This window comes from Macrobrachium nipponense, chromosome 19 (assembly GCF_015104395.2).
Source record: "Macrobrachium nipponense isolate FS-2020 chromosome 19, ASM1510439v2, whole genome shotgun sequence".
Lineage (NCBI taxonomy): Eukaryota > Metazoa > Arthropoda > Malacostraca > Decapoda > Palaemonidae > Macrobrachium > Macrobrachium nipponense.
The window spans coordinates 34320092-34342601 of NC_061088.1; the positions used below are offsets into that span (position 1 = coordinate 34320092).

The window sequence follows — 22510 nt, forward strand, 5'->3', positions numbered from 1 at the left end:
AATTATCACACATCTACTATCTTCTCCGGGACTGAGCGATGGACATATCCAAGGCATCACTTACGTTACAAAGATTAGCGAATATACAGATACAAATTCAGTGATCATCTCTGACTATCCTGCCAACTGACTCCTCGTGTTCTCCTTAAAGCTTTATTCTCAAAACGACAACTGCCCTTAAGGTTAGTCAGTTGTTTGTGGCGACAGTTCTTAGCTGATGATGCCAATGACCCCGCCCGCTGCCTATTGGTTTTTAAACTAAGGTCATCTGCCAGGTCACTTCGAGTTAAAGCCAAGGAGACCCAACGCTCATCAACGCCTGAAGCCTCCCTTTCACCCTGAACCAATGATTTCCGCTGTTGCTCCTGAGCAAGGCAACGAATTTCGATTGTGAATCCAGCCTGCACCTGAAAATGTGATATCCTACATGGCAGCAGGTGTCCGTACTTAAAAGAGTTCAGTCACATTGGAAGGGGGAGTTTCATGCAGTCAGTGCACCTCTCGCGGTGTACGGTAGGTGTTAACAGAATCTTGTTACTAACCTAAGAAGACTTCTTCGAGCACCTATATAAGGGTGTTCTCCCAGTTCCTCATTGAGAGCCTTTTATTCCATCTCCTGATCATTCTGGGTCTCTTTTTACCTCACTGTCCACCCACGCTGCCCTAGAGCCCGAATCCAGGGGATACCAGTCGGAACCAGTGCTCACTGAGGGGCAGGGACGCAGTTCTCTATGATAAGTGTAAGAGCACACACATATATATATACATATATACACTGCATACATACATACAAATATATATATACAATATATATACTGTATTATGTATGTGTGGATAAAGGCAATTCAAATATAGAGAAAGGAAGAAAATGAACGAGGAAATAAACGGCCAGGTATGGAAGCAATCTTAAATTTTTGACAGCTTTACTCCTCCTGTGTGTGTGACTTACGGTAATATATGACAAGTCATGAGCACATGCTTTGTCATTCTTGCTTCTTATCTGCCTTCCTTTACGTTTTCCTGTTTTCCTCTTCAATTTATTTATTCACACTTGAGTTTCGTCATTGCTATGTATCACTTTTTTTTCTTTATTTATAAGATCTTTCTAAGATTCTCTAATTGTTGATGAGTGTTTTCTCTCTCTCTCTCTCTCTCTCTCTCTCTCTCTCTCTCTCTCTCTCTCTCTCTCTCTCTCTCTCATCCGGCAGTTAAAAGGATGAATTTGGAGCAACGGCGAACTGTTCAAAAACGCACATTTTCTGCAGAACATTTCTTGAAGTCTGATATCTGCAAAACTTGAAACTTCAGCACATCAGGTACAGCTGTTTTCCTAAATTCATCTTTGCATATTCATTGACTGATTATGAAAAACACCCAACGGCCTTTTTTACTTTTTGCTTAATTGAAACTTGTGCCTAGGAAAGTAGGTTACAAGTGTAAAACACGATTTCTGACTGAATGACAGGCGACACCAATTTTCTCCGAGTTGAAAAATCACACAGGAAATATCATAGAAAAACAGGTAATACCGAAAAAGAATCATTAACGCGAAAATATCTTTCATTGGTTTTAACGTACAAGTAAGGTGTTTGTGCTACGTTATACGTACAAACATTTAATTGGGTTTCAGTTATTTCTCTGTGCATGTTTGAGAATAATTTTGTATAGACTAATTCTGTAGAGTTTCTGTTTAGATAGGTCCCTAGTTGCTAAGACTGTGTTTTGATGTAGCACTGTATTGCTACACTCACACGCACATACGCTGTGTGTGTGTGTATATAAATGTATATGTATATATAATATATATGTATTTATATATAGTATGATATATATATATATATATATATATATATATATATATATATATATATATAGTGTATACATATATTACATAAAACTGCGTCCTTCTGCCTTCTCTTTTTCTTTCTTTCTTTCATTCTCTCCCGTAGCAAACACGACGCAGTGGTGGCAACATCAAAAGACGGGAGGCCTGATCAAAGCCTGCATTTGCCAGGCCAGTGCTGTAACGGATACCTTTGGATTACAGACAGGGAGGAAAAATGACACGTCCGTCCCAGAAAAGCACAAACAGAGGCGCGTGAGTCTTTTATCAGCATTCAATAATGCCTTCCCAGGTCTGCACGAACCCAAATGTCATGGCTAAGAGGATTCGTTCCTTCGAATCACTCTTACTCGCTATAACCCACACCCCTGATCCCTTTCGCGTTATGATTACAATTTCCTACGAATTAAAGTGTATTTGAAAGCCGCCGTTGTTTTATTGGGTTTGGAATTAAATAAAAAGTGATCCGACACGCAGACAATACACATTATATATAATATATATATGTAAAAGTAAATAAATTCTTTTGCCATAACAGGATACGTCTCAAGTATAAAAGGCCCATTAAAACATTCTAGTTTAAAGCTATGGAAATTTATTATATTTACATATACATAAGTAAACAGATTTACTTGATTCATCAACGAGGAGAGAGAGAGAGAGAGAGAGAGAGAGAGAGAGAGAGAGAGAGAGAGAGAGAGAGAGAGAGATTTTAAAACACGAAGGCATTCTTACCTTCACTCAGATCCATGTCATCACACAAGCTAAACTTTGTTGAGGAAAAAAAATACCAGAAACTACAACAAAAGTCCTCCCATAACAACACGACAGAATCCTGCGCGAGCGACGATCCCGACCACCGATTCTCCCGAACTGCCGATCAGTGTAAGGGAATCAGAAAAAAAAGGGAACAGTACCAACATTTGTTACGAGAGTATCGGGAGCAGCCATTGGCTCCCATAGCATCGGAACAGCCTCCATGAGGGAGCACAAAAGGAGCGCTCCAAACGGACCATCTCGACAACACTTGCGGTACATCAGCTACCACAGAACAATTACGGTTTGGAACAGATGTGGGCCTCTTGGAACAGCTGTGGCAAAAATTTGGTGAAGGAAGCAGGACTGGGTGACGAGCTAGCCAGCAATAGCAGCAGTGCACGTATGCGCGCGCCACACACTACACGTACTATATATATATATATATATATATATATATATATATATATATATATATATATATATAAATAATATATATGTATATATGTGTATATATATATATATATAGTATATATATATAATATATATATATATATATATATATACATATATAATATATATATATATATATATATATATATATATATATATAATGGACATTGGGGGACAGATTTCCTACAGTTGGTAATTGTAGAATGCATTAACAACAGAATGAAAATCTATATGTAGACAGCTATCGAACAGATTTGGGTTCACGCTCGATGACAATAAGGGGCCCAGCTTGCTGGAATAAACTACCTCTGGAATTAAGAAAATGTATAGATGTTAGTTCTGATTTATTCAAAAGGAAACTTAAGCAATACTTCTTAAATTTTACTTGAATGTATATATCCAAGAATTTTACAATCCAATTATTGTGAATTTTATGTAAATAATTTATATTGTAATGTAGCAGAATAACCATTTTATAATGGAATAAAGGTTTTTGACTTTGACTTTGACTTTGAAAGCTTGTAAACTTTTAAAATAAAATCTACGGTAGATACCATCCTGTTTAAATGGGGTCGTGTTATTCTTTGTATGAATGCGCAGAACCAACTGTGCAAGTATTAAAGTTTAACATATAAATATATATATATATATAATATATATATATATATATATATATATATATGTGTGTGTGTGTGTGTGTGTAAATAACTTCTGTTAAAACAGGATACGTCTAAGTATAAAAGGGCCATTAAAACACTCGGTGGAACTGACTCGTCCACTGACATATAGTCCTTAGCTTTAAACCAGAGTGTTTTAATGGGCCTTTTATTATACTTGAGAGAAATATATATATATATATATATATATTATATATATATTATAACAATAGTGCAGGTTACAATTAGTGTATTCTGGGCCCTTTTATCGATTAAGATATATCTTAAAGGATAAGTTCTCCTAAAAATGTGGAGAATGTGCAATAATTCTAAATATTAAAATATCAAAACAAAATATATATAAATATAAATTCCAATTCTCTACAAAGGAAGCACCATGCTCCACGAAACATGAAAAAGTATTCCACGAGAGAGAGAGAGAGAGAGATGAGAGAGAGAGAGAGAGAGAGAGAGAAGCTGCTAGTTTGTACTTCCATCACATTTCTGATACTAATGATGCTCCAACTCTTATCACTAACACTAACACTTACGTCACGTCATTACCATCCCGGACCCAGCCCCCCCCCCATCCCACACACCCCCAATCCCCCTCCTAGACACCCATCATGACCACTACCACATTTCTGAATAATGTGAGGCACTAATGGCAACCACACAAAACTCCTCTCTCCATTTTACCTGTCTTCAATTCTTTATCTGTGAAGGATTCCATTTTCCTCGCGGGGATTTATCCCTAAGAGGATTTGGCCCTGTGGGGAATTGTTTCTTTATCGCGTTAAAAACCAGACAGCTGGAAAATAGGAAACACAATACGGTTCCTGTGGTGCTCCTCCTCCTCCTCACACTCACAGCGAACTCGGGCAATATCATCTCTCCCGCTTCTAACTGGAAACAATTCACCCGAACTGTTTGAATGCTCGTGAGCAGCAAACAGGTAACGGGACAAATACGAACATTAACTACAGGTGCTGTACATTAACTGTATATGAAATACCAAAGAATAATATTCAAACACATCACGCGTACATGCAAACTGATTTTACATATACACCAATTATTTCTCTCAACTAAAGGCTGTAGTTTTGACATTCTCTACGGAGTTTGAACACCCCAACTCAAGGATATCGAAATCTGGAAAATTGAAAGATGTTTTATTCCCCAAAAAACAACCCGCTGCCTACCGTACCGAAGAAGGCCTGAGCATTACCTAGACCGTGGGCCTGCGAGGCAACACAATTAACGATCAAAAGGCCAACGTTACTGACCCTAACAGGGCTGTAGGGGCATGAGCATCAGACAAGCGAATTGATCCAAAAAAAATAAATGCTTAAGAAAACTGCAATATACCTTAGGACTCTTATATGAACGTTGAAAGGTTATACCGAGCTTGAAAAGGTATCATTAACGTAAAGTACGTTAATAAAGTTATTACGTAAACATGTTGGTAACAAGAAAATATGCTTTAACATTTTACTTATTTACTAAAAATGTTACATTTTAAAAAAATACCGATGTTTATGTATAGATGGGGTAATTATGCAATTACATTTTATCACATTACCAGACGAGATCCATCAAACACGGAATGTTTATACAAGACTTTTTTTCTTTCTCGAACAAAATCTGCAGTATCACCGATGTCACCTTTGTATGGTGTTCTCACGTTGCATGGAACCAGTGGTTATTCAATAACGGGACCAACGGTTTTACGTGAATTCCGAACCACGTCCAGAGTGAACTTCTATCACCAGACATACATAAACATCTCTAACCCCTCAGTGGAATGCCCGAGAATCGAACTCGCGGCCACCGACGTGGCAGGCCAAGACCATACCGATCACGCCACTTTAAAAAACAAAGCATCCGAAATTTGAGATGGAACACGTGGGGGGGGGGGGGGTCAAAAGCCGAAAGAAACCAGTAAAATTTATACATAAAAATTAATGATATTTTCATTTTCGAAGGGCCCTGTCATGCATGCACGAATCACCAAAACATTTAACGGCATCAGCTATGCAAAATGATACGAAACAAAAAATATGAGAAATTCACTAACAGATTTCGTTCCCTTCTCTATATTCGTTAGGAAGAACAAAAGAAACTGCGGGGAAAAAAATGGAAAATACACAATACCTCGGCACCAGCGAATCTCACGACCTCTAGCGAGCTCCACTAAACAAGATATACGCACTTGGAGCAAACAACTCGTTACACCTGCAAACAAAACGACCGCCTCCCCCAGCACCCTCCCCCCCCTCTCCCACAACAAACCTGGACCTTTAAAAATTAAGAGGACACAGGACCGGTCAGTCGCCTCTGAGAGAGAGAGAGAGAGAGAGAGAGAGAGAGAACAACGAACTAGAACCTTTAAGATATTAAGGACATAGGACTGGCCAACTCTGTTGCAGACAGAGAAAGAGTCGAAACTGTGTGGAGAGAGAGAGAGAGAGAGAGAGAGAGAGAGACTGATTCATTCCTAACCCATCAATTCCATGTAGCCTCTCATAAACCAAGCCGTTTGTAAGTATATTAAATCAGTTGATATTTATCTTTGTTTATTTTTGTCCCTACTTCGCTTTTTTTTTCTTTTTTATGTTTACAAATATAATCTAGTTTTCCAAGCTGGTAAATGGTTTTCAAAGTTAGTTTTAAAATATATTTCCCAAGCCTGCCAACTGGGCCAACAATCTTAACTTTTAATAGGCAAGATCTGTTAAGAAAAATATGAATCTCATTTAGTAAATTATAACTTGAAAATTTAACGACTGGATAAACTGAGTGTTTAAAGTCTTTGTGAATGTGTTTGTAATATCTAATATTTGTTGCCGGTTGTAAGCTGGACAATCCAAAAATAAGTTCAACTGTAAAAGTTTGACATTCTTGAACGGAGACAAGTGAGTATTCATCTAATACCCTTGGAACAAACATGGCAGTTCGAAGACTAGATAATATTACTTCAAGGCAGCCCTCTTTTTGGAGAGACCACGACACTCACATAGTGGAGTTGAATAGGCTATAATTTGATCATTTAACATTCAGTCTTCCAAATCCCTGTCATACCCCAAAGACGGTGGGTTTTAGAGTTACAAGGATTAGGATGTATCGAAGACTTATTAGTTCATCCGAGGAGACATCGTCTGCTCACTCATCTCTAGGAGCAGGTTCCCCTGTTCATTCACAGTGTCCTCACGATTTTGTCTAGCTTGTAGCAGCAAATCACTTACGGCCATTCAAGGAAATGAAGAAATCCAGATAAAAACGGCCATAGGTACAAGACCTACGAACAACATGATAAAATGAGAATCGCAAGACTATTTCCATGTGAAATACGTTACAGCTGCCAGCGATGTAACAAGAACGAAAAAAAAACAAAAAACCTGTTGACACGCCTCTGCCTACGCATGAATACGCTGATACCTTTTGAAATAGGTTACCTATTGGGTGCAGTGGGAGCCTAAAGGGGATATTTGATTTTCGTTTACTGAACAGAACGCTGGTGGAATGTGAACCAGCACCGCTGAAATGAGGGAAAAGGGGGACATTTTCTATCGAGGATAATGTGCACAAACCTTGTCAGCAATGACACGAGAATAGTTGAACGTTAATTAACTTCGCATTTCAAACACTAACGCGGATACGAGTTAAATAAGTTGGTAACTGCGAAGTGTAATCAAATGTGTTTTTTGAGTATTAAGGCTGAGAACGGCTTAGCAATAGCGCTGTTAGAAGAGCAATATATTCTCTCTCTCTCTCTCTCTCTCTCTCTCTCTCTCTCTCTCTCTCTCTCTCGTGTATAAAGTATTCACGATGAGTTCAGTGACGGGGTGGCGCTGGTAGGACTATGATTTGTCTCGCTCTGCTTTTCATATAAACAACTTTCCCGTTAGCTTTGATTCCTTCTCTTTCTTACGATGGCCTGAGGTGTTAATCAGCGCGTAATAATACTGTCAAGCTTAATTCTCTCTCTCTCTCTCTCTCTCTCTCTCTCTCTCTCTCTCTCTCTCTCAGGGTGTGGGATGGACGCATCAAATCCATAAAGGTCAAACGGACCGAAATAAACCCAGCGAGGCAGATTCACACGAGGAAGAAGGAAAAAAGGTGTCGCGTCCACTGCCACGATTTTCAATGCATTTCCATTCCCATTCCCGTTACAGACAAGCGAACTGAGGAGAGGAACCGCCGCGGAAAGGGACCGCTGGAAAAGAGGAACTGAATCAAGGCCCGAAAAATAGAAAGGGCCAATTTTGTTCTTTTTTTTTTAACCGAGATGCCAACTATCTTTAAAGTCTCAAACTGCCGAATCTTTCCTAGACTTCAATTTGCCATGTGCCAGTGTCGATGCAATGGAAAAGTACAGAGTAAAAGAGTATTCAAAATTGAAGAAAAACTTCCGGCATTATAAATGGTGCCAAATGATGCCGGTAAGTATTATTGACTGATTTTGCACACGCATGGCACATACGTAAACTTACAATATTATATATAATATATATTATATATATATATATATATATATATATATATATATAAAAGTGCTGTAATATTTTTAGATACAGTCAGTCAATCAGTATACTTTTCTTACTATTTCTCTCTTTTTTTTTTGTATAATCTTATAGATAAGTGACCCTGATGATGGGAAAAGTAATGCGCCTTTGCTTTATTCTAAAGAAAAAAATAATGTCTGCAATATCACCACGTCTTCTGGCTAATCTGTTCCTCCTTAATTTGAAGTTTTCTAGAAATAACAACGTACCCAGTTATATAAATATATATATATTATATATATATATATCATAGATATATAATATATATATATAACATATAAAAATAATATATATATATATATGATTATATATATATCTAATATATATATATATATATAATATATATATATACATATATATGATGATGTATATATATATATATATATATATACTATATATTTAAATTATTATTATTATTATTATTTATTTATTTATTTATTTATTTTTTTTTTTTTTTTTAATCACAGTCCTCCAATTCGACTGGGTGGTATTTATAGTGTGGGGTTCCGGGTTGCATCCTGCCTCCTTATGGAGTCCAATCACTCTTCTTACTATGTGTGCCGTTTCTAGGATCACACTCTTCTGCATGAGTCCTGGAGCTACTTCAGCCTCTAGTTTTTTCTAGATTCCTTTTCAGGGATCTTGGGATCGTGCCTAGTGCTCCTATGATTATGGGTACGATTTCCACTGGCATATCCCATATCCTTCTTATTTCTATTTTCAGATCTTGATACTATCCAATTTTTCCCTCTCTTTCTCTTCAACTCTGGTGCCCCATGGTATTGCGACATCAATGAGTGATACTTTCTTCTTGACCTTGTCAATCAACGTCACGTCTGGTCTGTTTGCACGTATCACCCTATCCGTTCTGATACCATAGTCCCAGAGGATCTTTGCCTGATCGTTTTCTATCACTCCTTCAGGTTGGTGCTCGTACCACTTATTACTGCAAGGTAGCTGATGTTTCTTGCACAGGCTCCAGTGGAGGGCTTTTGCTACTGAATCGTGCCTCTTTTTGTACTGGTTCTCTGCAAGTGCCGGGCATTCACTTGCTATGTGGTTTATGGTTTCACTTTTCGTATTGCACTTCCTACATATGGGAGAGATGTTATTTCCGTCTATCGTACTTTGAACATATCTGGTTCTTAGGGCCTGATCTTGTGCCGCTGTTATCATTCCTTCAGTTTCCTTCTTTAGCTCTCCCCTCTGTAGCCATTGCCAATTGTCATCGCTGGCTAGTTCTTTAGTCTGTCTCATGTATTGTCCGTGCATTGGTTTGTTGTGCCAGTCCTCTGTTCTTTCTGTCTTTCTCCTGTCTCTGTATATTTCTGGGTCTTCGTCTGCTTTTATTAGTCCTTCTTCCCATGCACTCTTTAGCCACTCGTCTTCACTGGTTTTCAGATATTGCCCCAGTGCTCTGTTTTCGATGTTGACGCAGTCCTCTATACTTATTATTATTATTATTATTATTATTATTATTATTATTATTATTATTATTATTATTCAGAAAGCGGAAACAAGAAAGTTTCCGAAGATCTGACTTCCCATAATATTAAAAAAAGACAGAAAAACAAAACAAAAAGCCAAGGCTAAGGAAACAAACGGAACAACAAACATAAATGAAATTGCCACAAAAAGCAAGAAATGGACAAGGAGCTTTGGGGAGTCATAACCGCTTTCTCTCCTGTCGTACCTTAGTTGAACGCCGCCTCTTGCTTCCAACAGGTGGGTCTACAGACCTTGCTCGAAATAGCAATTATTAGGAGAGCAAGTTAGAATGATCATAACCGTAACACAAACGACATTTTACTTAAATAATAACAACATTAACATTATAGGAATGGAATATAGAGCTTAGGCCAAAGGCCAAGCACTGGGACCTATGAGGTCAAGCAGCACCGGAAAGGAAATTGAGAGTAGGTAGGTTTGAAAAGTGTAAGGGGAGGAACGGTGCAAAGAAAATTCAGTAATGCCTACAGTGCAATCCGCGAGGTGCCCTGGCGGCAATACCCCCTACGGAGACTATAGTAGATTCACATCAACCGCGCATCTAATGTCTAAGCCAGACCCTTACGACGCTTCTGATTGTCTGTTGATAAACCAATCACAGGGCTGGAAACTCTCAGTGTCTCTCGAGAGTTCACATAGGCAGGATGTATGTTCCACTTCTCCTGAGGGATAAGTCTTTCAAAAGTATCCCTCAGAAGAAATGGAACATACATCCTGCCTATGTGAACTCTCGAGAGACACTGAGAGTTTCCAGCCAGCCCTGTGATTGGCTTATCAACAGCCAATCAAGAGCGTCGTAAGGGATAGGCTTACACATCAGATGCACGGTTAATGTGAATCTACTATAACACTATAGGTACATGAAACACCAACAATACAACGACAACAGAAATGCAAGACACTTTCGCTCAAATCCTCTTCCTCTTTGAAGTTGACCCGTCTGCCTTCATGTTGCACTGGATTTCTCTTGTTTGTTGAGCTGTCGAAGACATCTTGCTTCCGTGCCTGGTTCTGCACCGGTTAACTCCTCAGCAGTTTCAGTGCATTCATCGCCCGTCATCATTTTCTTTAGTTTAATAACGTCTTTTTTTTTTTTTACTTAATTGTTTGGTCGACTTCTTGCCTGGCATATTTCTGTTCTTCGCTTCCTAGCGCCGTGCCCAACAGGGGACCCCTGTCCATTAAGTATTTGTTTGTTTATAAGACCTACGTACGTACACCCCTATTAGTCACGTTAACACCTACACCCATTAGTCACGTTTCGTGCTTAACATCTTTTGGTTGAGTAATCCTTTTTAATCACTTAAAATCTCTTGAACGTCTCTTCCTGAGTTAAATTTCTTGTTTAAGTTCATATACTTGTGAATAGCCTGATTTTAATATTGTCTTACTTGTTGGTATCAGACTCATGTGAAATGTCCCTATTCAAAGCCGTCTTTGTTGCTAGATTTCCTCGGTGTTCATCATTCTCACCATTCAAACATACAGAAATCTCCCTCCGAAGCGGCTTGTCAGAATCTCATCACCTTCCCACGTAACCGAGACTCCAAGACCCAGCCAGCTCTCCTCCTGGTCGCTTCCGCAAGCATTATTATTTCTCAGGACACGTGTGCAAGGCTCCCCTAAAAAGCACGACTTTTATTTGCATGCGAGAGTTCATCTTCCGCTCGTTAGCCAATTCTTTTCCATCCAGACGTCCTCCTTTCCCTCAGCGGATGGCTTCTCACTTACACTTCTCTTGGAGGCCTCTTATTCTTTTCGGAAGAAGAATGGAGGAGACTTCTTAATTTCCTTTTTTATTTATTTTTTTTTCAAAAGACGAATTGAGACTTCTTAATGTTCTTTATTTTTTTTTTTTCGAAAGACGAATGGAGACTTCTTAATGTTCTTTTTTTCTTTACGAAAGAAGAATGGAGAATTCTTAATGTTCTTTTTTTTTCTTTTTGAAAGAAGGATGGAAAATTCTTAATGGTTTTTTTCTCGAAAAAAGAATGAAGACTTAACGTTCTTTCTCTTTTTATATCATGCTGAAATGTTCAATTCTGAGTTTTATTTGTGGAGTAAAATTGCAACCTGGTACATTTTTATTTTCAAATATAAGATTCTCTCTCTCTCTATCTCTCTCAGCAGAATCGAGCAACGCTCTTTCGCGCAACTCGATAAGCACAAGATGTGTGCATGCAGTACGTACATTGCGGATTATGCATAAACTCTTGACAACTGCATTCTACAAAAATACATCAAATATGTAATAGAGAGTTAACATAACAGCAGATATTCCAACCAGATCTGCCTTTGACAAGAAAGGATGACAAATAAATTCACATCTACGTCACCAGACCTCCAAAATATGATGCTAAACACTACGTACAGAAGTTAACGAACTTCGCTTATGAGTCGATGTCCAGATCGAGGAAGATGTAGGACGGACTCCCTAAAAGGGACACAGACATTTATTCTTTATTCTTTACCTTAAAGGAGAGAGAGAGAGAGAGAGAGAGAGAGAGAGAGAGAGAGAGAGAGACTACAAATCGTTCAACGACGTCCTAAAGACGATAAAAGTGACGTCAACGACTCGCGTTTACGACAACTGGAAATCTTAATGAGAGTTAATGAAGTAAAATATCTCACTCCCCCTAACTCCCACCCCCCACCCACCCAATCCTCCACATTCTTTCCTTCTTACATATTAAAGATTTTCAGCCTCTAATGCCTATATCTCAACGATTATATATATATATATATATATATATATATAATATATATATATATATATATAATACACACAAACATACATAAGTGGTCCCTACCGCCAGCAGTAAAAGGAGGGCGATTCCATTTATATTCATGACGTATAACTGCCGGGTTTCTGTTCGTAGTAATGCAAGGGATTACCCCAAAGGAGTATTGATGTGTTGCAACACAAACAGAATTTGTAGACTCTATTCGTGTGTTTCCAATTGATGTATAAATAAATAACTTCTTTGCATCCGATTACATTTTGGGATCACTTTTGGAAATGAAATAGTTTCAGATTTTCATTAAAAAGTTGGGACTGAATCCATGACAGAACAGAGACCAGCTTTAGAAATGAATTCATTTGGATGTTCAGAGGCGAAAACCAGCACAATGGCTCACTCATTATCAAGAGGCTGTTCCTGAATCTCTACAGTTGTAAGACTTACAAGAAACTATAAATTTTTCGAAGCAAGATCGATGCAAAACAACTCCATGATTTGCACGTCCGTCTGTTAAAACTAAAACCTCCAATACATTACTCAGCAATCAAAAGAGACGCTGATGGGAATGATGCCCTAAAGTTGATATGTATGTATATATGTACGTATATGCATTACATATATATGCATATAAATAAAGGTATAAGCCACGAGGGAAAAATAAACAACGGAGTTCTGCAAGATCTTTCGACGTTCAATGTCCTTTACTATAAATTTTTCGAAGCAAGATCGTCGAAAGATCTTGCGGAAACTCCGTTGTTTATTTTTCCATCGTGGCTTATACCTTTAATTATGGATTTGTCACGTTCCAAACTTTCGTGATTCAGCTATACATATATGCTATATATAAACATATATATATATATATATATATATATATATATAGATATATATACATATGATGTATATATATGCATACATGTATATATACTATATTAACTTTATTACTTCCACACTTGTTCTGTCATTAAATACAATTAATACATTACCACAGGACCTCACTGAAACTGGATGGTATCAAGCGGAAGTATTTTTTCAAAAGAAGTTATAAGCTTTCCTGGACTAATAGTACCCATTGTCAAGTGTCCGTCGAATAAATATCTCCGCTAGATACCATCCATTTTCAATGAGGTCCTGTTAGTAATACATTATATATATATATATATATATATATATATTATATATATATAAATACTATATATATATATATATATATATATATATATATATATATATATGTATATATATAAATATATTTGTATATACACATATATAAACATATATATTATATATATATTATATACATATATATACATTCACACAAGCCTTTTCCACCTCAAAGGTTTCTCAGCAAGTCACAAGGGGTGAGGTTGCCAGCCCCCCGCCCTCTTTCTTGTCCCAACCGGGCGGTGGTATCCATTCACAGTGGGTCGAATGGGAGGCGGTAAGCGGGGAACAATCCAGGAACTTAGCTCAAGTGAGCCAAGCAATGCATCACTCAACTATCGGGCCTACTTGTCTGACGGCGCATTCCAAAGGCGGGCGGTGGGTGCGCAACGCCCACGCGCAAAATACTGAATTAAATAAAAATGGAATAAAAACAGAAGCCATCGTGCAAAACATTCCGTGAAGACAGCGGAGAGAGGATACGGGGGCTGCGTGACGGCTCCGCCTACCTTACGAGCGCTCATTGCCCTGCCACTTGCAACCATTACCACAAAAGGGTTGAATCACAGGGTCACCCTCTGCTGAAGACTTCAGTGAGATCATGAATCAGCGATTGGCGCACCGCTGCGCTCATGCTTCGAGCTGCGTAGGAATTTCTGGCTACGAGTCTACTATACGACTCGCGACTGAATTCGTATCTATGAAAATAGGAGTTAATAATAATAATAATAATAGTCTTTACTTCAGCTCAGGGCCAAGGTAGAGAGAGACAATACAATCCACACAATCTAGATACATAATATAAAAGGATAATTGGCAATGTCCACACAGTTGCTGAAGTAGTAGTAAAATTATAAATTATTATTTATTATAATGGCAATGCCTTTATCTTAACCAAGACTGACGGAAGCAAGTCAAGGATGGAAAATAAAAAGGTGAAGATTTAATCTCCTATTGTATGCAATTCTCTTCATAACATCAAAGCAAAAAATCCTCCCCGCTGCCTTTTCAACTAAAAAGATTTCATCAATAGGAGGTACATTCGCTAATTCTATGCATAACATGACTAATAACATATGATAACTTACTAATTCTATGCATAACCAATCCTAATTAATAACATATGCTAACTAACGTACAAGTGTATGTTTACCAAATGGTTCTCGGAAAACCAGATCTCACTTGTGTACCTTCTTCCTGACGTCATTTCGACGAGTGAGCAGAAATGAAGAATATTTCATCTTGATGTAGAACAAGCACAGCTCTCTCCTCGCTCTACATGAACAGACCATTCTCAATGTATTTGTAAATAACCCAGACTGAAGCATTACAGTACCACTCGTGCCCTCTAGAGTTGGAACAGAGCCTTCTTCAGCTACACGAACTCTTCGATGAATGTGAAATCTGAGCCATGAGACACCGCAGGATGTTACGTTTCGTCGTCCTTCTTATCTGTTGACGCAACCTAATTGTCGGGTTGGCTTCTATAAGAATCATGCAAGCTCTTGCATTTACAAGCACACTTTTCTCGGTCTCACACAAGATGGCAGTTAAGGATGAATTACCTTTTTTTTTTTTTTTCTTACATTGAGAAATGCGTGTTACACTGCAAAATCATTTCCAGCCACTCCTTTCATATGTTAATTATTACAGGAATAATAATAATATTACATTAAAGGGCGACGAAAATACTAACAAAAAAAAAAAAATTACAGAGGGATAAAAATACTAAAAAATAACAATACTACAGTAAAGGAGGAACAAATATACTAAAGAATAACAATATTACAGTAAACGAGGAACAAAAAATACTAACAAATAACAATATTACAATAAAAGGGGGAAAATAATAAAAAATAACAACATGACAGTAAAAGAGGGACAAAAAATTTAACATTCTCTACGAAATGAGAGGCTGCTCGTAAAATGCACTCATTATACAACAGGATACCTACAAATAAAATGAGCGTGAAACTTAAACTACCAATTTAAAACAGATTTACGGAATGTTTTCAGGATTTTGATCACGTTCGAAAACGGGAATTCTCAAAGAACTAAGTCAGACGATCGAGCAAACCAGCATTTTCAGATCACATTTGTTTCCAGACTTACACCAGACCATATCCTCGATGTGAATCCGCATGATATTATAAAATAACTTCCAACATGAGAAGCTCAGCACCAAGAACATTGGCGAATCGCTAACCTTGAGGCTGGAGGCTAGAATGACCATCAATATTCCCTGGGCACAACACCCATATCTCTATGGATGCATCGCGACTATAGGGATCCCTAATGAATCACCTGATACCTTGCTATTGGCTTCGTCCGACCAGACCTTCCTTCCTACGTGAGACCGCATGAATAATCTGAAAGATTCACGATGCATCATTACCGTACATATGGCAGATACTCTTTTATTCAGTGTTACCTCAATATAGGCGCCTCTCTCGTATTGCTACGCTCTGCTTTTACGAAGCGAGTGGAGGTGTATTTATATAAGACCGTTACAAAACGAGTGGAGGAAGTACATTTATATAATATATATATATAGTATATATATTAGATATATATATATATATATATATCTATATATAGGTATATATATATATATATATATATAGGTATATATATAGGATATATATAATATAATATACATATATTATATATATATACTATATATATATATATATACTATTATACTAATATATATATATACATATATAATATATATATATATATATATATATATATTATATATATATATATTATATATATATATATATATTAATGTATTATCTACGGTCTTTTTAAGAGGGCGTTAAAGCTATTACAATTACACACACACATACATACATGAATATACATACGTGTGTCTGCGTTTATGTATGCATATTAAAACACAGAGATGTGGTATGGGTGTAAGAATACTACCACCGAAGGTCTTGCGTGTCGTAAAAGGCGACTAAAAGGACAGCTGCTGCCTTGCAGTCTTACTTTTTGAGTAAAAGGCTAGGCCCACCGCCAATATCTGTGGAAACTGCTGCCTTCCATTATTACTTTCTTACTAAAAAAGCTAGGCCCACTGCCAATAACTGTGGGCGAAACTGCCCCTGCTTTGCAGTCACTTTTACTTTTTTTTTTGAGCAAAAAGCTAGGCCCACCGCCAACAATTGTGGAAACTGCTGCCTCCCAGTCTTACTTTTTTACTAAAAGGCTAGGCCCACCGCCAATAACTATGAAAACTGCTGCCTTGCAGTTGTACTTTTTAGAAAAAATGCTAGGCCGACCACCAATATCTGTGGAAACTTCTGCCTTGCAGTCTTACTTTTTTTTTACTAAAATGCTAGGCCCACCGCCAATAACTGTGGAAACTGCTGCCTTGCAGTCTTACTTTTTAGAAAAAATGCTAGGCCCACCACCATTAACTGTGGAAACTGCCGCCTTGCAGTCTTACTTTTTTTACTAAAAGGCTAGGCCCACCGCCAGTTAACTGTGAGAACTGCTGCCTTGCAGTCTTACATTTTTACTAAAATGCTAGACCCACCGCCAATAACTGTGGAAACAGCTGCCATGCAATCTTACTTTTTTAGAAAAAAGGCTAGGCCCACCGCCAGTTAACTGTGAGAACTGCTGCCTTCCAGTCTTATTTTTTTACTAAAAGGCTAGACCCACCGCCAATAACTGTGGAAACTGCTGCCTTCCATTCTCACTTATTTACTAAAATGCTAGAACCACTGCCAATAACTGTGGAAACTGCTGACTTCCAGTCTTACTTTTTTACTAAAAGGCTAGGCCCACCGCCAATTACTGGAACCTGCTGTCTTGCAGTGTTACTTTTTAAGTTAAAGGCGAGGCCCACCGCCAATAATTGTGGTTGATGACAGCACGGACATGCGGTCGTAAAAACCCCTTTGCCAAATAATAAACCCTGCCTGATGTTGTAAGGAGAGGCGCATCAGGCAATCGACCCCTTAGTGTAGGGATAACGGCGGGAAAGAAGATTAAAATGCAGAGATGAAAAGATGAGAGATCGGCGCAAGGGTTTAATATGAGATGCAGCACAAGTATTAAAACAAAAGGAAAGAAGAGACTCTGCAAATATGCATGAGAGGGATCAACATTGTAGGAAAAAAAAAAGTTGTTGGCGGTTAGGAAGCGAAAGGACACGGGGGGGTGGACCTTAATTCAACAGACGATGAATATGCAGTGACCGCAATCATTTCTTATTCCAAAGCCATCCTCTATCATTCCCGCACCCTCTTCTCTAGAATTAAATCTTGGAAATTCCAACGAGCTATCACAAATGCGTCAGTCCCTCCAACAAAAGAAATAACAGGAAATAAAAGGTAAAAATGAAAGAAAAAGAAACGGACTTCATGAGAAAGAACCGCCCAGAAGTGTCGTAAAAGAGGACACCTGCGTAGCTAGTCATTAAAACGGCCTAATTGGTCTAAATGACTTACTGGAAAAGTAAGCTGACAGGTAATTGATGGAAATGATGAAACAAACTAACCCAGGACATTTAAAAATCCAAAGGCTGGATATATCCGGTAACAGAACACGTGTGTTGAAATTGTTCGTGTACGTGTGCGAAAGCGTATGTCCCAATGAATTTATCGCTTCTATATATGTTTGATATGTTTGCAGTACATATGTAATGCAGTACATATGTAATTAAACATGTATGTGCATGTAAATATACTATATAAATAAAGTTCACGCCACGGAGGAAAATGAAAAACGAGAACTGCATTTTCCTAGGTGGCATCACCTTATTGACACAGCATCACGTTTTATATATCTCGTGACCAAGTTATTAAAAGATAATATTATATTATATACATATATATATATTATATATATATATATATATATATATATATATTTATATTTATATATATCATATATAATTATATATAAATATATATATATAATAAAATTTTATTATTATAATGATACCCACCCGCAAGCTCAAATTTATTCTTTATTTAAGAGGGGCGGTGCCAGCAATTCCTCAGTAAGTCTTCGGGAATGAGGGTGCTAGCTCTACGCCTTCCCCTCAACCCCGTTAAGACGGTGGCACCCATCAACCTCTGGGTGGGACGGTGGAAGGCAAGCTAGGAATGACCCACGGACCTAACCAACATGGATCAAGCGCTCTCCCCCCCCTCAAGCAAGGCCACGCCCACCATACGCGCTCGCCTACCAATCCGGTGGTCCGAAGTTTGATTCCCGACTCTGCCAACGCGGAATCAGAGGAATTTATTTCTGGTGATAGAAATTAATTTCTTGATATAATGTGGTTCGGATTCCACAATAAATCTGTAGGTCCCGTTGCTAGGTAACCAATTGGTTCCTAGCCACGTAAAAATAGCTCATCCTTCGGGCCAGCCCTAGGAGAGCTGTTCATTAGCTCAGTGGTCTGGTTTAGCTCAGTGGTCTGGTAAAACTAAGATATACTTAACTTGACGCCCACTTTAAAGACAGTGTTCGTCAACACTTCAGTCGTGAATTCAATGAAACGATAACAATCTTCCATTTCTTTCCCCGGCAATAAAAGCAAAGTCAAACAAAACCTTCAAAGAGCCAAATAAAAGTGGCCGTTTGAAGCAATAAAGGTTCGGAACAGCGAAGCAAGCGTCAGCAACCTCAGTGTTATTCATCACAATTAGCCCGACAGAAAAGCTCCGAATTTGTCGGCAGTTACAGAGAGAGAGAGAGAGAGAGAGAGAGAGAGAGAGAGAGAGAGAGAGAGAGAGAGAGATAGAAGAGAGAGAGAAAATTAAAACACAATAAAAGAGAGAGAGAGAGAAGGGGACGGAGAGAATTAAAAACACAAGAGAGAGGGAGAGTGTTAAAAACACAATACGAGAGAGAGAATTAAAAACACCAACGACGAGCAGAGAGAGAGAGAAGGGGACGGAGAGAATTAAAAACGTAATAAAAGAGAGAGAGAGAGAGAGAGAGAGAGAGAGAGAGAGAGAGAGAGAGAGAGAGTTAAAACACAATAAGAGAGAGAATTAAAAACAACGCGAGAGAGAGAGAGAGAGAGAGAGAGAGAGAGAGAGAGAGAGAGAGAGAGAGAGAGAGAGAATTAAATACACAATAAATATGAACATGATTGTACTTATCGAATCAATGAGGTATTGATATTTCATTCAATACACGCTATTACACTTCAACGGTATATTTCCAAACTTATTCTAAGGCAATGAAAGGTGCATCGTGTCATCATTATCAGCTGGATATGCCATTCATAATAATAACAACAGCAATAACAACAAACGAAAGTGGTAATAATTACAATAATGAATGACAAAATATATAAGAATAAAAGTGTGGTCACTGATCATCGTTTTTAAAACAACATAAGAGCAACGAAAAGCGATGCCACATCCCAAGCGTCCCACTTATAAGAAACGGGGACGTTTCCTGTGATCAAATAAAATCAATTAATTCATCTAATGTAAAGAGATCTCATCAGCATAAGCAAAATCAACATTTTAATTACCAGATCAATTAGCGAGACCAGAAAATAGAGCAGGTGAATCACGAGTTATCAATAGCCCCGTTTTTTATTAGAGGGCCAATTTCTTTATTTGGTAGTTGTGTCTACTTTGACAAGAGTCCTCTCCTTCTCCCTTTCATTTTTGTGTGTATTGCAGCTTGCTTGCTCCGAGTTTCAGGACGGTACGTACCATTTTGATTTTCTTTCTTTCTTTTGTAGATAATTATTATTATTATCCAGAAGATGAACCCTATTCATAAGAACAAACCCAAGGGCCATTACTGACTTGAAATTCAAGTTCCCAAAGAAAAATAGGGGTTCACTAGAAAGAAGTAACGGAGGTACAGGGATGAAGAGATACCTTATTTAAAAAAAAGAAAAATACCAGTTAAAAAATCAATAAATAAATAGATAAAAATGTATTTTCACAAATTAATATAGATAATATAAATAAATTGACCAATTACTAAATATATAGGTAAAATGTAAGTAAATTGACAAATTAATAGATAACTAGATAAAAATTTAAGTAACCTATTAAAAAGCAAGGATAATTGTATTAGGGTATTCATGCACTGCAGATTCGCTTGAACTTTTGAAGTTCCAGTTGCATAATAATAATAATAATAATAATAATAATAATAATAATAACAACGAGAAAGACAAACTTCCTTTTTGAGGATTTGAGAATATTAATACATCAACCCTGACGGCGATGTCTGTTTTTTAAGAGACAACCCCATTATTACAATACTCGCAATGAATGGAAATCTTTATGCTCCTCGGAGCGTGATTCAACAGGATTCATAACGCAGGCAAAATACAGGACATGCAGCACATACATTACACAACAAAAATGTAAAACAAATCAGCAACACTGGAACAGCAGGAACACAGGAATCAAATAACAGTACTTTACATACAGATAAGCCGAGCCAATAAAAATACACATTATTCTAGCTTCCCCCTGCACAAAAGTATGCGAGAAATACATTGCATATACAATACGCCATGATACTATTTGACAAGCATGACTACGCACACAAATATACGAATGAGTGATAAAAATGTATCTCACTAGATGTAAATTACTGTAAACATTGTTGTACGATACACATTCAAACGCACGCACAAAATGCTGAGTGTTTTTACATGCTGTATAAAAGATCACATCAAACGCAACACGCACAAACACACACACACTTAATATAATATGTATAACGGAATCACGAAAATATGGATCGTGATGAAAGGATAGATGAAGGAAAGTGAAACAACGGATTGGTTGGTGGACCTTCCGACACAACGGTCCTTCACTGTGTCGAAAGGCCCAGCAACCACTCCGTTGTTCCATCTTCCTTCGTGGCATTTGCCTTTATTTATACAACATACAGAACATAAATAAACATCCATCAGCCCCATTCCGAATTCTTATACGATTTCGTTCGGCAGCACTTCCTGGAAATAAAACCTACACCCCTGTCTTTCCCAAGAGTCATTACATCTCCCCTGTCTGTTATGTACGGCAGTCCCGGGGACAAAAACGTTTATTTGAGCCGGAAGCGTTTTTCGGCTTCGTAGCAGAATAAAGGATCAAATACGTAAATGCCAGTTTCCATTACCAGAACCTCTCCTCATCTTCTTACTTTTATATTTTTAGAAATGGACGCCCCTGAGAGAGAGAGAGAGAGAGAGAGAGAGAGAGAGAGAGAGAGAGAGAGAGAGATGCAATATTTCATTTTACACATCAAAATAATACACAAGTATAGGAAGAGAACGTAAATAACTTTGAAAATAGTGCCTCTAAGGCAAAGGAGCATGCAGCAGTTTTTAAAGGTGGAGGTTCCGACGAGCTGCTAATAAGCATTCTGGAGAAGGACATAAAGGGCCCTATAACACTGTTTTAGTTTTCTGTAAAAGGGCTTCATCCTTGCAGCTAATGCATAAATATGAAGAAGTCCTTCTAACGGATGAGTAAAATGGTTTATTAATGTGTGTGTGTGTGTGCGTGCGTGTGTGAATATATGCATGTATAACAGACTCATTATTCAAAAAGCAGTCACCAGAGCAGTATAAACGAGACTATCAAAAGAAGGAAGAGACTACAACTGACGATCAAAATTTTTATCTACTAAAAATAAAAATAAACTCCTAAATATAAAATAAAATATCAATATAAAAATGAAACGTTATCAAAAGTTCTTGAGAAAAAAAATCTACTCTATTGTGCAGCTTCACCTCTTATGAAAACACTTAAAACAAAAATAAATAAATAAATAAATAAACAAATACACGGCAATACGACACCGAAA

The 22510-nt window shown here is 37.6% G+C and overlaps 1 protein-coding gene across 7 annotated transcripts in view; it reads right to left on the reverse strand.

Annotated features, from left to right (window-relative positions):
* LOC135216012 (protein-tyrosine sulfotransferase-like) overlaps nucleotides 1-22510 on the reverse strand; it is a 155695-nt gene that overhangs the window by 36317 nt on the left and 96868 nt on the right. Inside the window, exon 1 of one of the 7 annotated variants that reach the window (XM_064250952.1) lies at nucleotides 2579-2715. The exons of the other annotated variants lie outside the window; for them this stretch is intronic. Within the exon in view, the coding sequence (XP_064107022.1) occupies nucleotides 2579-2594 (16 nt within the window). The 5' untranslated portion in view covers nucleotides 2595-2715. Of the gene's footprint in view, nucleotides 1-2578; nucleotides 2716-22510 lie in introns of those variants that run through there. 7 annotated transcript variants of the gene reach the window in all.